General features: G+C 39.3%; 1 protein-coding gene across 1 annotated transcript in view; it reads left to right on the top strand.

Moving 5' to 3' along the window:
- Positions 1 to 1950, top strand: part of LOC121486674 (transmembrane protein 180-like) — a 34201-nt gene extending 32251 nt beyond the window's left edge. The window contains exon 6 of the mRNA XM_041747764.1: positions 1818 to 1950. Within this exon, the coding sequence (XP_041603698.1) occupies positions 1818 to 1950 (133 nt within the window). The remainder of the gene's footprint in view (positions 1 to 1817) is intronic.
- The last annotated feature ends 13715 nt before the right edge of the window (positions 1951 to 15665 follow it).

Here is a 15665-nt window from a genome sequence, read left to right as displayed (position 1 = left end):
TTTTCTTCAAGGAAGGAATGCAGGGAAGACAAAACATTACATGCCCCAGAAATGAGGTTTTCCATAGATAGCTCGGGTGGAGCCGAAGTGACACCATATTTCAATGGTAACTTTGGTGCCTCTGTTACTTCCAGAGGCTACAGTTGGTGTGTATTGGATGGCCCCACCTGTGACCCAAGCCCCTGTGTTTGTCTCAGAGCCCAGAAAGTAGCAGCACAAGAACAATGGATCAGTAGGTCATAATCACTTCTTGGACCGAGTAGGACTTGAGATGAAGCATGGTCTTCTGGACCACTGGTTGGAAGGGGTGGCCGGCCATTCCTAACAAATGCAGCCCAGTCCAGAGCACCAAGGACGAACATTCCCAGCTATGGCTTTTAGAGGAGGAGGTAGTGATGGTTGGAGGTTTTGCACATGATTCTAGGCAGAAGCCTTCTAGTTAATGCCTATTTATTCTTCAGAACTCAGGTCAAATACTGCTTCTCCAGGGGAGCCTTTTCTGGACTCCACTCGCCAAGAGTAGGCCAGACCCTCTGGTTAAGTGCTCCCATCTAATACCTTGTGCTTTTCCATCATAGCATTTAATGCAGTGATCTTATGTTGCCACATGTAAATCACTCTTATCTGTCATTACTTGATTTGTATCTAGCTCCTGCACTAGGTGAGCTCCTTGAGGGTGGGAATTCTTATCAGTTTTGCCTACCATTGAATACCCAGTACTTAGCCCAGTGCCAGCATATTAATAATCACATATTGCCTTTTTTAAAAGATATATGAATGACACCTAGTTTCTAGTAATAGATGATTTTAGTTATAAAAATGTAACAAACTGCTTCTTCTTCCTAAACTGTCATATAGTTTGATCTTTTCTCATATTTCCTCACTTGGCTGAATAAATGAGGTGATATTTTAGGTAGTGTAGGTGACCAAAAAGAAGCAGTGAACTGGATAGTCAGCCCCCAAATAATCAGGAGCCCTCTTTTACTGTATATGATTTAAATGGAAAAAAGAAAGATCAGGAACATAATCAAGAACCACAGGAAATCTGGGGCTTAGTGAAAGTTCTTGGCAGAAAACCAGGACATGCTATTCCTGAATATTACTGTTAATGATACTTTCTTCTTGTAACCTCTAATTGTGTTGAATAATAATAAGTTTAGTAATAAAAATGAATGCCAAGTTCCCACCATTTTGTTTAAAACATGTCGGAAATGGCTGCTGGGTGGTTAAGTGTCCAATTCTTGGTTTGGGTTTGGGTCATGATCTCATGGGACACGGGATTGAGCCCTGTGTGAGGCTCCTCGCTCAGCTGGGAGTCTGCTTGGAAAGTCTCTCCCTCTGCCCCTCCTCCCACTTATGCATGCTTACACATGCTCTCTCAATAAATAAATAAATAAATAAATAAATAAATAAATAAAAATAAATCTTTAAAACATCTTGGCTGGTAATTACAAAACTGAAAGTATTATGAGCAAATTGTTTGTAATTTGTAAAATTTTTAATTTTTTGTAATTACAAAACTGAAAGAATTATGAGCATGTAGATGTATGCACCTATGCACTCTGCCTCACCTCCACCCTCCATCCTCTCATGTACTGTTGCATGTGGTCCTTCAGGCATGATCACAGGTTTATATGTCAGCCTCCTCTGGTATGGGCAACTGGAAGGTAGTTTGAAAAAAATCCAGATTATTGATAAAATTGCTGTTACTTTTTAAAAGCAAAATTGTTCTGAAACTTTTTGTTATATAGCTTTGAATTAATAAGAAACCATTAGAGAAACTAATTGTGTCTTAAATCTTTTTTTTCTTTCCCTAGTACAATTTTAGATCTTCATGATGCTATGTTTAATTTGATTTGCCTGGTCCCCCTGGGCATTGTACTAATTCAGATTTTGGTTTGGAGCCCATTCTCAATCAGGAACAAGACAGACTACACAGGGGCTCTTTAAGGCCAATCCTGGATATCATGGGATTCAAACAAAACTTCAGTTGTTTATCTGTTCTAATAGAGTTTACATTATACCAGAAGGCAAAATGTTCTTTATAACCTCTAATTTGTTTAGAAAACAAAACAGATAAAACAAAAAAAATCCAACATTTTAGGGCTTCTTGACTACAATAATAAACTGAATAAGAAAATTAAATATGGTTTAAGGCCTCTCTGTTGGCAATTTCCAAGTGGTCTTGTGCCTGGTCACAACCTGTTACTCTTCACCCTTGAATCACTCCATGAGTTGTTCTGGTTTCCCAGAGTCCACCTGACTGTGCGTGTCACTTCCTTTTATTTTAAGCCTCATACTGTTTCTTCAGCTGATTGTATTAGTGAAGACTTTTTTTTTTTTTTTAAAGATTTTATTTATTTATGAGAGAGAGAGAGAGAGAGAGAGAGAGAGAGAAAGGCAGAGACACAGGCAGAGGGAGGAGCAGGCTCCATGCAGGGAGCCTGAGTGGGACTCGATCGGGGTCTCCAGGATCACACCCTGGACTGAAGGCGGGCTAAACCGCTGAGCCAATGGGGCTGCCCGTGAAGACTCCCCACCCCCTTTTCATTAAGTAATACTACATCACTATCATCTATAGATTCCCTTATGACTGATAGTGGTCAGATTTGGGGGATTCAGGAACTAGTGTAAGAGAACCCATGTAACCCAGATTTATATGGCTCACTGTCTTAGTCATGGAGCTTTTGGTTATTAAGGAATTCAACTTCAGCTATCTTAAATAATGGAAAGTTTCTTGTAAGGATATAATAGGCAAATTCATAGTTATTGGGGGATAAGAAATAAAATAGAATTGAAGAATACAAGGACTGGAGTGGGAAAGGCAAGGTCTGAGGTAGCTTTCTCTGCCTCTGACATTTTTATTTCATTGTTCCCTCACACTTTCTCTCACACACACACTCTCAACTGAGCGCCAGAGCTTTCAGGTCAGTTGCTCACTTTCATCTAACTGATTCAGACTCTGTGTGCCTGTTGGATTCTCTCTCTCTTTCTCAGTTTTGTTTATTTTTAAGTAATCTCTATACCCAACACGGGGCTCAAACTCACAAGCCCAAGATCAAGAGTTGCATGCTCTTCCAACTGAGCTAGCCAGGCACCCCTGTCGGTTAGATTCTCTACCAAAAAAAAAAAAAAAAAAAGATTCTCTACCCAAGAATGGTCACTGCTCAGCATGACACACTGTTTATATTGGTGTGCTGAAGATGCTTGACAGCAGGCTCTCTGAAAAAAAAAATGTTTGCATATATACATATATCTTTGTTATACATTTTACTGATAAAAAGGATGTGTAGCATATGAGTTACAAATAATACAGTATACCTACTCTTCATTGTAAATTTCATACACCTATAATTTCAGCATGGCTTGTTATTTCTTTTTGTTATTTCTGAAAAATTCCACTTAGTCTTTATAATTCACAACAATAGTCATGAAATCAAGACTATGAATAAGCTTGATTACTATTCAGTTCAACAAAGAAGTCAGTTATGTTAGATCAAGGGTAGTTACAACCTAAATGTTGTTTTATATTCTTATGTTAACTAGTAAGATAAAACTGAAATAATAAAGACATATTTCTGAACTTTACTCAATCATTAGTGATGTGAGCAACTTCTTTGATTTTTTGAATGATAGGTTTTGAATACTAGAAAGAGGGACGCCCGGGTGGCTCAGTGGTTGGGCGCCTGCCTTCGGCTCAGGTTGTGATCCTGGGATCCGGGATCAAGTCCCACACTGGGCTCCCTGTGAGGAGCCTGCTTCTCCCTCTGCCTGTGTCTCTGCCTCTCTCTCTCAGTCTGTGTATCTCATGAGTAAATAAATAAATAAATCTTTTTTTAAAAAAAGAACATTAGAAAGAATATGTCCTCAATTTCCTGTGCTTTTCACAGTGTAACAGCTATACACATGACCATTTTGAATTTTGCCTGCATTATTAACATTTTATTTACTACTTTAAGTCTAGACCAGAGATTGGCAAATTATAGCCTGTGGGCCAAATCCAACCTATGGTCTCTTTCTGTACAGTCTGAGATCAAAGAACAAGTTTTACATTTTTAGAGGCTTGTTATTATTTTTTTTAGAGGCTTGTTAAACAAATAATTACTGTGTGACAGGAACTCTATGTAACTCACAAGCTGAAAATGTCTGGCTCTTTATAGGAAAAGTTTGCCAACACCTGGTCTAGACAATCAACAAAACAATAATATATATTGATTTCCATGGTATAAATACATCTACTATGGCTAATTTCAGGCTATAAATATGATATTACTGAAAGCGGATTTAGGGGAAAGTATACTCAGTAACATACCACTATAAAATTACAAAGCTAAAATCTTATAACACCAGATGTGCATGTTGCATCACCATACAGATACAGCAGACATTGATAACACTACAAGCATAAATAATAGTAAAATGTAGTAATGAGAAAGTAATGTTTTGAATGCTTATCATTTTGTTTTTAATATCATTTACTTAAACTTACATATATTAATTTTTAAGCAATTGCTATGTTTAAAAATTAGCTTGAGAAATTCCTGAAAAATTAACAATAGCTCTCACCAGCCAGGATGAACAGGCTCCAGCATACCACTGGATTGCTACTACTTGGTCTGTGGGTAGGTTTGTTCAGTAAGAAGTGGAAGGAGTATAAGTAGAGTAGACCTGATCCATATGCTGAATTCTCTGATCCAAGCCAGCATGTTGCAGTAAAAGAATACAAAATGGTATATTTCCTGAATTTGTTTTCATTTTGGTTTCCCTAAAATCAGAAAAGTTCTTTTAAGACCTGGAGATAGAGAAAACTAGGAAAAGGGATGGTGACTATATTATTTTCCAGGGAGATCTACTAATCATCAATTCACACTTAGTCCTGAAAGGGGAGTTAAAGATGGTGAAGAAGTTTGGACTTGTGTAAACTTTAATATGCCCCACGAGGAAAGAATTAGTGAACTTGAAGATATGTCAATATAAATCACTCAAGCTCAAACACAAATAGAGTAAGAAAAAAGGGATAGGGCACCCCAGAGACTTGGGACAATATGAAATAGTCAAACATACTTTTTAATAGAAAAAAGTATGTTTTTTCTCCTCTCTTTCTGTGTCTTTCATGAATAAATAAAATCTTTTTTAAAAAATGGAATAGGTTAGAAGAAATATTTGACAATAGCCAAGAATTTATTTATTTTTTAAAAGATTTTTAAATTTATTCGTGTGTGTGTGTGTGTGTGTGTGTGAGAGAGAGAGAGAGAGAGGCAGAGACACAGGCAGAGGGAGAAGCAGGCTCCATGCAGGGAGCCTGATGTGGGACTCGATCCCGGGACTCCAGGGTCACACCCTGGGCCAAAGGCAGATGCTAAACTGCTTAGCCACCTGGGGATCCTCAATAGCCAAGAATTTTTTAAAAAATGAAAGACATAAAACCCAGAAGCTCAAGATCCAAGTAGCTCAGAGAACCAGGAAAACACCAGGATAAATATTAAAAACCCCACCAAACATAAAAACAAAAAACACCTAACACATATCATATTCAAACTAATGAAAAACAAAGATAAAGATAAATTACTGATGGTAGCCAAAGAAATAACATACATTACGTAGAGAAGAACAACAATTGGATTAGCATCACACTTTTCATCGGAAACAATGCAAGACAGAAGACAATGTAATGACATCTTCAAAATGTTGAAAGAATAAAAACCCTTGTCAACTTAAAATTTTATACACAATGCAAATATATTTTAAAATTAGGGTGAAATCAAGACTTTCGGACAAACAAAAGGCTGGAAGAATTCATTACCAGCAGACTTGCATTACATCAAGTGTTCAGGGAAGTTACCAGAAAGAAACTTGGGTCTACATCAAGGAATAAGGCTCTATAGAAATGGTTAAAATGAAGGTAAATATAAAAGACCTCTTTTTTTCTTATTTTTAAACACTTTAAAAGGTGATTCAGGATCACTTGTACATTGCTGTGGAAATGTAAAATGGTATCACCACTCTGGAATACATTTTGGCAGCTTCTTATAAATCGAAACATGCAATTACCATGCAACATAGCAACTATACTTTGGGGCACTTATCCCAGAGAAAGGAAAACTCACATTTACACAATAACCTATAAATGAATATTCATAACAACTTGATTCATGACAGCTAAAAACTAGAACAGCTCAGATGTCCTTCAACAGATTAATGGTTAAACAAACTGTGATACATATAAACCATGGACTACTACGCAGCAATAAAAATTAACAAAGTATTGATACACACATCAACTTGGGTGATTCTCCAGGGAATTATACTGAATGAAAAATCCAATCACAGGTTTATATGCCATATAATTCCTTTTGTACATTTTTTGAAATGAAAAAAATTTAGAAATAGAAGACAGATTAGTGGTGACCAAAGGTTTAAGATGGGAGTGGGAAGGGTTAGAGATGAATGTGGTTATAACAGGACAACACAATCATTGTGGCAATGGAATTGTTCTATATCTTGACTGTGGTGGTGGACACATGAACCTACATATGATAAAACTGTATGGAACTAACACACATACATTTAAGTAAAACTCTGGAAAACTGAATAAGATTAGTGGATTATCAGTTTCAAAATCCTGGTTGTGATAATGTGCTATAGTTTGTAAGACATTACCATTAGGGTAAACTGGGTAAAGATTACATGGGATAACTCTGTACTTGTTCGTACTACAGCATGTGAATCCACAATTATCTCCACTTATGTGCTCTCTCTGTCGCAAATAAATAAATCTTTTTTTTTTTTTTTAAGAATGATGACTGTAGTTAATACTATATTATAGGGGCACCTGAGTGGCTCACTTTGTTAAGCATGGGACTTTGGCTCTGGTTGTGATCTCGGGGTCTTGGGATCTAGCCCCATGACCAGCCCCATGACCAACTCTGTACTCAGCAGAGTGTCTGCTTCTCCCTCTCCTTCTGTCCCTCCCCCTGTTCATGCTCTTTCTGTTATAAGTAAATACAATCTTTAAAAAAATACTATGTTATATACTTGAAATTTGCTAAGAGAGTAGCTCTTAAGTATTCTCACTACATGTGCATGTGCACACACACAACCCTAACTATGTGAGGTGATGAATATGTTAATTAACTTGATTATAATAATTATTTCACAATGTATATGTTGAACCATCCCATTGTACACCTTTAAAAAATCACATTGTAAAATCTATACAGTTTTTTTTAGGGAGATTTATTTATCCATTTGAAAGAGAAAGTGCGTGAGTGGGGGAAGGAGCAGAGAGAGAGGGACAAACACTCTGCACTGAGCACAAAGCCTGACAAGGGGCCCCATCCCATGATCCTGAGATCACAACCTCAGCTGACACCAAGAGTCTGATGCTCAACCAATTGAACCACAGAGGCACCCCCATATATACTCTTTTTGTCAATCATACCTCAGTAAGTCTGGAAAAAAATGGAAAAACTCCTGATCTTTGAGAGAGATCGTTAAGAAAATGAAAAGATAAGCCACAGACTGGGAGAAAATATTTGCAAAATCCCTATTTGATAAAAGACTTGCATATAGAGTACTTAAAAAAAAAAAAAAACTCTTACAACCAGGGGTGCCTGGCAGCTCAGTGGATTGAGCATTAGACTCTTGGTTTTGACTCAGGTCATGATCTCAAGGTCATAAGATAGAACTCCTACTGGGTACCATGCTGATGCTGATTGCAGAGGCTACTTGAGTTTCTCTCTCTTCCCTCTGCCCTGCCCCTCCCCACACGTGCACCTTCTCTCTCTCTCAAATAAATCTTAAAAAAAACCTTTCACAACCAGTTAAGATAAGAAAGAATGCAACCAAAAAAATGGGCAAATATTTGAACATTCTACCAAAAAAGATATACAGATAGAAAATAAGTACATGAAAAAAAATTAACATTATTGACTTTTGGGAAAAGGCAAATCGAAACCAGGGAAATACTACTACATAACTATTGGAATGGCTAAAATAAAAACTGACAATACCAAGTGCTGCAAGGTTGTGGAGCACCTAGAACTCATACAGTCCTGGGAGAATTAAAATGGCATGGCTGCTTTGGGAAACAGTTTGACAGCTTATTAGAAGGTTAAATAGATATAGAATCTGACATAGAATCCAGAAATCCCATTGCTAGCTATTTGCTCTAAAGAACAAAAAACAATATTCACACTTGTACACAATTGTTTATGGCAGCTTTATTCACAATCACACACATAAAAAACTGGAAACAATTCAAATGTCCACCAGGTAATTAGTGAACAAATTGTGGTACATCTACATCATGGAATGACAGGGGATAGATTTACTGATACATCAGTGTGAATGAATGCCAGCCACATAATGTTGAGTGAAAGAAGCCAGACTCAAAAGATTATCTACTGTATAATTCCATTTAAATAATATTCTGGAAAGGGTAAAACCATTGGGGCCGCAAACAAATTAGTGGCTACCAGGATCTAAGGTGGGGAGAGAGGTTGACAAGAGATCCAGGGAACTTTTTTAAGGTAATGGAAATATTCTGTATTTTGATTGTGGTGTTGGTTTACACAGTTGTATGCATTTGTCAAAACTCAGAAACTGTACATAGGGTGAATTGCTTGACTTAAAAAATATTTACAGACCACAGAAATAGTTTTCATTTTATTTTTGGAAGATTGTCCTGAAGTGATTACACAAGTGCCATTTGACTTGCTGTTTAGAAATGTCATTTTTGGGATGCCTGGGTGGCTCAGCAGTGTCTGCCTTTGGTTCAGGGCATGATCCTGGGGTCTGAGATTGAGTCCTGCACCAGGCTCCCTGCTGAGGAGCCTGCTTCTTCCTCTGCCTATGTCTCTGCTTCTGTGTCTCTCTCATGAATAAATAAAACCTTTTTTTAAAAAAAGGTCATTTTGGGGACCCCTTGGTGGCTCAGTCAGTTAAACATCCAACTTCTGATTTGGGCTCAGGTCATGATCTCAGGGTCAGAGGACTGAGCCCCGTGTCTGGCTCCTGGCCAGGCATGGAGTCTGCTTGGGATCCTCTCCTCCTCCTCCCCCCTCTATCTCTATCCTCTACCCTTCCCCTCCCTCTCCCCATGCCACATACTCTCTCTCTCTCAAATAAATAATCTTTTTAAAAAAGCAAATGTCCTTTTCTTCTTTTAGGTTATCTCAACACTTAAAAAAAATCATTACCTCAGGGCACCTGGGTGGCTCAGTCAATTAAGCATCAGCCTTCAGCTCAGTTCATGATCTTAGGGTCCTGGGATGGAGTCCCACATTGGGCTCCCTGCTCAGTGGAGAGAGTCTGTTTCTCTCTCTCCCTCTCTCTCTCTCTCTCTCTCTCTCTGCACCTGACTTTGCTCTTGCTATTTCTAATAAATAAATAAATAAATAAATAAATAAAATCTTTAAAAATTATTACCTTGTTAAAAAATTTCATGACTATTGAATACTTTTTTAAGTAACACTTTTTAAAAGATTTTATTTATGAGAGATTGAGAGAGAGAGAGAGAGAGAGAGAGAGAGGCAGGCAGAGACACAGGCAGAGGGAGAAGCAGGCTCCATGCTGGGAGCCCCACGTAGGACTCAATCCTGGGTCTCCAGGATCACGCCCTGGGCCGAAGGCAGCGCTAAACCGCTGAACCACCCAGGCTGCCCAGTCACACTTTTTATTAAAGCACATATTGCTTCTGCTAAGACCCTCTTCCCTGCCTTCTCCCTGTGAGCCATGTTACAAACTCCCTATTTACAACAAGATTCTGAATCGGTACACCCAGGATGGCCCAGGAACTTACACTGCAACTAATACCACTGGGGATTCTGATGCTCGTGGGCTGAAGACAGCTAACAAACACTAGGAGGCAGTAGAGCATTGTGTGAAGAATGAAGGTTCTAAAATCAGACCGCCTATTTTAAAATCCTGCCTCAACCTCACACTGGCTGTGCAGTGGAAGCTTTGTGTCTTGGACCTTATTAGATTATAACGAGGATTAAAAGAGAGGACACACATAAGACACTTAGCATGATGTGTCAGCTGTTGTTGTTTATATCATCTTTCTATGAAGAGTGAAGCTGTGGCCCAGATCCAGAATTCCATGTAGTAGAAATATACCCATTTTCATTTCTAGAGTTTTTCCTCCCAAGCACCTCCCAGGGGACTGGGCATGCCTCACACTAAGGGGGAGGGAGATGGATATGGGGAGGAAGAAATGCAAGGATTTGTGCTTTAGGTCATAAGAAGCTCATAATTTGTCAAGCATACAACTGTCAAAACAAAAGATGTCTCTGCTTATAAACTCTGTCACAAGTATGTATTATGTAAATTATATCCTATTTTGTGGAGGGCTATGGAAATCTGAATTTGTTAGATTTGTTGTTAAAGTGTGTGGAAAAACAAAGTTAAACCACTTCTCGTGTACTATGTAAGATATGTTTATGTTAGCATTTGGGGGAAAAATCCATATAATTCATAATTCATATAAGGAAGTAAGCAGGTGAAGAAACAGATCCTGTGACTAGTAGTCTCTAATTCGGGTGCACATGTACAGGTTGTCTTTATTAATTATCATTTTTAGAGACAAAATAATTAAGGTTATGTGATTTTCCAAGGTCACATGGAAAAAATGTCAGGGACATATCCAGAATGAGTTTTTTGCTTCCTGGTATGAATGCTCACCCTGTTTTTGATGACAAAGATGAGAGCTGGATAAATGACACGGGGTTCAGGGACTAGGAGTGTATGGTGGTAAGAAAAAAAAAAAAAGACCCTGAAAGAGAACCAGAGGCATGTCTGAAGAATTTAAGAACGTTCTCATTTCTATTTATTTCACTTCTGAGACAAATGAGGTCTGATATTTGTTGGGTGAAGGAAGGCTGGCTGGCCATCTTCAGTCCCCATAAAGAGCACCATGTGGGTAAATCACCATTGTTTAAGGTTTTGCTGGTGTTGAAACCTGATATGTGGTTACACGGAGAATGGAATCATTTCCCACAGGCACATTAGCATAGGCCAAACTCACAGCCCAATGCAAAAAAAAAAAAAAAAATTAAACCCCCAAACCTATTTACCGATTTACACTGAGAAATGAGACAGATCCTTGTGTTCCCCATCAGCACATGCCCACCATGTGGTGAGGAATGTGGCCATTTAGAATGATGCTAATAGATGATGTCATGGAGCCTGGATAAAATGGATGCACCTACCTCCATCCACAGAGAGACATCTGCTGCCTTGAGCCAAGCGGAGGGGTACTGCCTCCTGGGTTGATGATGGAGATCCACTACCAAATCAGCCTGCCTTTCCATTTTCTAAGGCTGACACTCCTCCCCACCCTCCACATGCAATGAGATGTTTTTTTCTGTAGGTATGTTATGACCTTCCTGCAGTCAATCTGCAGTCAAGTCTTGGCTTGGGGACCTGCCTTTCTAAAAGGTGACTTTGTATCTTTTTGCTCTAATCCATCATACAGCTGCTTTTACAAAGTGTGATTTTTTTTTTTTAAAGATTTATTTATTTATGATAGAGAGAGAGAGAGGCAGAGACACAGGCAGAGGGAGAAGCAGGCTTCACGCCGGGAGCCTGTCGTGGGACTCGATCCCTGGTCTCCAGGATTGCGTCCTGGGCCGAAGGCAGGCGCCAAACCGCTGAGCCACCCAGGGATCCCAAGTGTGATTCTTATATAGCGATTGTTTATTTCCAGAATTTTTTTCAGGGCATTTTTAACAGGGCAGTTTTGATGATCAATTGTATGTACTGCCTACCATGTTAAAAACACCTGACTTGGGATCCCTGGGTGGCGCAGCAGTTTAGCGCCTGCCTTAGGCCCAGGGCGCGATCCTGGAGACCCGGAATCAAATCCCACGTCAGGCTCCCGGTGCATGGAGCCTGCTTCTCCCTCTGCCTATGTCTCTGCCTCTCTCTCTCTCTCTCTCTATCATAAAAAAAAAAAAAAAAACAAAAAACTGAAAAAATTTTTTCCTCAAACATCTTTAAACATATGTTAAAAATGTAATGTATTCCTGACACTTGTGTCTAAGCAGATATAAATTCTAAAAGGGATAAAAGAGCTAACAAATATTAAATGTTCTCAGATATATGATTTACCATGTATCAAGATGAGAATCTGCCCATGTATAGGACAATGGGGAAATTCCAGTCCATGTATCAAACAGAGACTCTAAAAATTAATTCATTGTACTATGAAATAACTACATGGATTAACTTAATTTTCCCCCATGAAGACTTATCCCAGGCAGCCTGGGTGGCACAGCGGTTTAGAGCCGCCTTCAGCCCAGGGCCTGATCCTGGAGACCCAGGATAGAGTCCCATGTCACGGTCCCTGGGTGGAGCCTGCTTCTCCCTCTGCCTCTGTCTCTGTCTCTCTCTCTCTGTTTCTCATGAATAAATACATAAAAAATATTTAAAAAAAAGACTTATCCCATTGATTAATTATGATGAGTACTGTAGATGTGGTGAAAATTATCTGTAAATATGTCTCCTTAGAAAATGTAAAAAGTTGGCAGCCCGGGTGGCTCAGCGGTTTACCACCGCCTTCAGCCCAGGGCCTGATCCTGGAGACCCCGGATCGAGTCCCATGTCAGGCTCCCTCGCCTGTGTCTCTGCCTCTCTCTCTCTGTGCCTCTCATGAGTAAATAAATAGAATCATAAAAAAAAAAAAAAAGTAAAAAGTGCATGTAACTAACCTAAGGGAATTTGCTTAAAATTATGTTTAGAAAGCAGCAAATTTGCGACGCCTGAGTGGCTCAGCGGTTGAGCGTCTCTCTTTGGCTTAGGGCGTGATCCCGGGGTTCTGGGATCGAGTCCTGCATTGGGCTCCCTGTGAAGAGCTTGCTTCTCCCTCTGCCTAGGTCTCTGCCTCTCTGTCTCTCATGAATAAAATCTTAAAAAAAAAAAAACCCAGCAACTCTGGCTCCAATGTCACTTTAGTTTTAGTTATAAATTGGACTTTTCCTGGAGGCAGAACAGCCTGTTCTATATCCTCAGGTCCCTGAGCAAAGCTGGCTTCTCCCACTCTCACCTCCCAGAGCTGGTGTGGGAGGCTGGAGGAAGAAGATAGAATCTGAGTGCTATTGGTGGAAGGCAAAGCTTCTAATACCTGCCCCTGTCCTTTCTAAAACTTTTCTCAAAAGACTTGAGCATGGAAAGCTAATGAACTTGAAATAAACTTTCTATTGTAGAACAGCCTACTAGCTGTTTTCGGGATTGACTGTCGATTTTAGGAAATTGTCTGTAACAAAGGATGCTTGGTAAGGGAAAACCATGAACCGCAGGAAAACAGCTGTGATGGTCTCACAATGCTGAGGTTTTGGTTATTTAAGAGCCAAATGCGTTTCCTCTGGGTTTAATGGTTTGTGCACACGATACCTTTACAGAAGATCCTAGGCTGAGTTGTAAAGCAATTCACATTAGTTGTGGCTATATATATGCAAAAAACAAAACAAAACAAAACAAACAAACAAACAAAAAGATCAATCACTGTCTTCACCAGAGAAGGGAGATAGTTTTTTCTGATTTTCAGGTTGCTTGATTGCTCAAGTATCCTCTTTCATAAATGTACTCTTCCTCATTCTCATACTAGTACGTGGTTGTGCAAAAATAAAATGGTCTTCTTTCATGCCAGCAGAGATGTGGTTCTGTGCTGTTACACTCTTTATGATCACTTATGTTTATGTATGTACATACATATTTTGTCTATGAAATATTTAGATTTTAAGTTTTTAAAGCTTTCTCATTGTACCGTGCAATTTTTTCATGTATTTCAAATAAACCATAAGTTTGAATGTTTTGTAGTTAACAAAACAAAAAGGCTTTATAGTTTTAAAATAAGTAAATGAAAACACAGTGGCATGAAGTGACATGGCACAGGGGGTGGAGAGGAAGTAGCCATTCATAAGACCAAACCCACATACATGCAGGAGACAGTAATTAAGAGGCCAAGGATAGGGATGTTTTGAAAATACACTTAAAACAAGATCAAAGAACATCTTTGGACCTTTGAAAATGCCCCAGAAAGTGAGTGAAAAACAACAGCCTTCTCTCTTTTTTCAGAGCTCTGACTCAGACCTCCTACTAGAAGGAGATTGCAGAGTTGAAGCATGTATTTTAAAATAATACATATATTCCTTTCAGTGAGTTACACTATTACGTGCAATTTTTTTTTTAAGGATCCTAAAAGCAATCATGTATACATAAAAATTACATAGGTGGTCCACCAGGAGTCTTCACATCCCTCGAGTGGGATGCAAGGGCACTCCTATTTCTTTTCTTACAATTACTGGGTGCACCTATAAGCCAGAGGAACTTGGGCAACTTCGGAAGCTTTCAAACTTAGATGTCAAAATGAGGGCTGCAATGCCACACTTCCTCTGGGCAGCTCTCTGCACACTACTCCCTACACCCCAGTCAAGTCAGATCCCTCTATTAATTTTTTTTTGTTGTTGTTGTTTTATGAGAAACACAGAGAGAGAAGCAGAGACATAGGCAGAGGGAGAAGCAGGCTCCTTGCAGAGCCTGATACGGGACTCGATCCAAGGATCACACCCTGAGCCAAAGGCAGATGCTCAACCACTGAGACACTCAAGTGTCCCTTATTTATGTATGTATGTATATGTGTGTATGTATGTATGTATGTATGTTAGAAGTTCTAACAATATCCAATTCTTTTCTAGCACTCAGCAGTTTGTAATTATATATTCATTTTTTGATTCCTTGGACAGGTCAGCCTCCTACTAGACAGACTGCAGGTTGTCTGATGGTGAGGCACTATGTTTGTTTTCTGTTCCACATAGTACAGTAAATGGCATGTATTTAATACATATTTACTATGTGAAAGTGGTATTTGTCTTTCTGATGTTATTCCTGACATAAACAGAGACAGGTATGAGATTACCATGGTGTGAGGACTGAGGGGCAGGGGGAGGAAGCCGCAGGGTTCACAAGGTTCTTTTTTTTTTTAAAGATTTTATTTATTCATGAGAGACACAGGCAGAGACATAGGCAGAGGGAGAAGCAGGCTCCATGCAGGGAGCCTGATGTGGGACTCGATCCCGAGACCGTGGGATCACACCCTGAGCCGAAGGCAGATGCTCAACTGCTGAGCCACCCAGGCATCCCGGTTCAGAAGGTTCTAAACAGATGAAATGCCACTGTTGGCATGGAGTTCTATATATCAGAGGGAGAAAGGCTTTCCTACTCAGAAGACCAACATTCTTGACAAGTAGATGACTTCAGTTTGCTGCCTGATTCTATGATTTTTAGGTTTGAATGTTTTCTAGTTTATGTTTTATTTCCTGCCCCCATCCTTCCTCCCTTAGTTTGAAGTCGAAAGGAATAGACACAGGAGGAGCTCTCATCAAGAGGTCTAAGGGAGTGTTTTATGGCGAATAGCTCTGCAGAGACCAGTCACATTAGGACTGAACATCCTTATGATAATGTTGGTTGAGACTTCTAGATCACCTGATTCTCACAGATGTATTGTGAAGTAGGCAGCTCAGAATCATGGGCCTTAGTTTATAAATGAGGAAAGGGGGGGATAAGAAGAGGTTGAATTATCTGGGTCATAGTGAAAACAAGAGCAAATTAACATTTTTTTGGAGAGCTTACTATGTGTTGAGGCCTTACATTAAGCCCTTTATATT

Source organism: Vulpes lagopus, chromosome 3, assembly GCF_018345385.1.
Source record: "Vulpes lagopus strain Blue_001 chromosome 3, ASM1834538v1, whole genome shotgun sequence".
Taxonomy (NCBI): domain Eukaryota; kingdom Metazoa; phylum Chordata; class Mammalia; order Carnivora; family Canidae; genus Vulpes; species Vulpes lagopus.
This window is presented reverse-complemented; position numbering and strand designations above follow the sequence as displayed.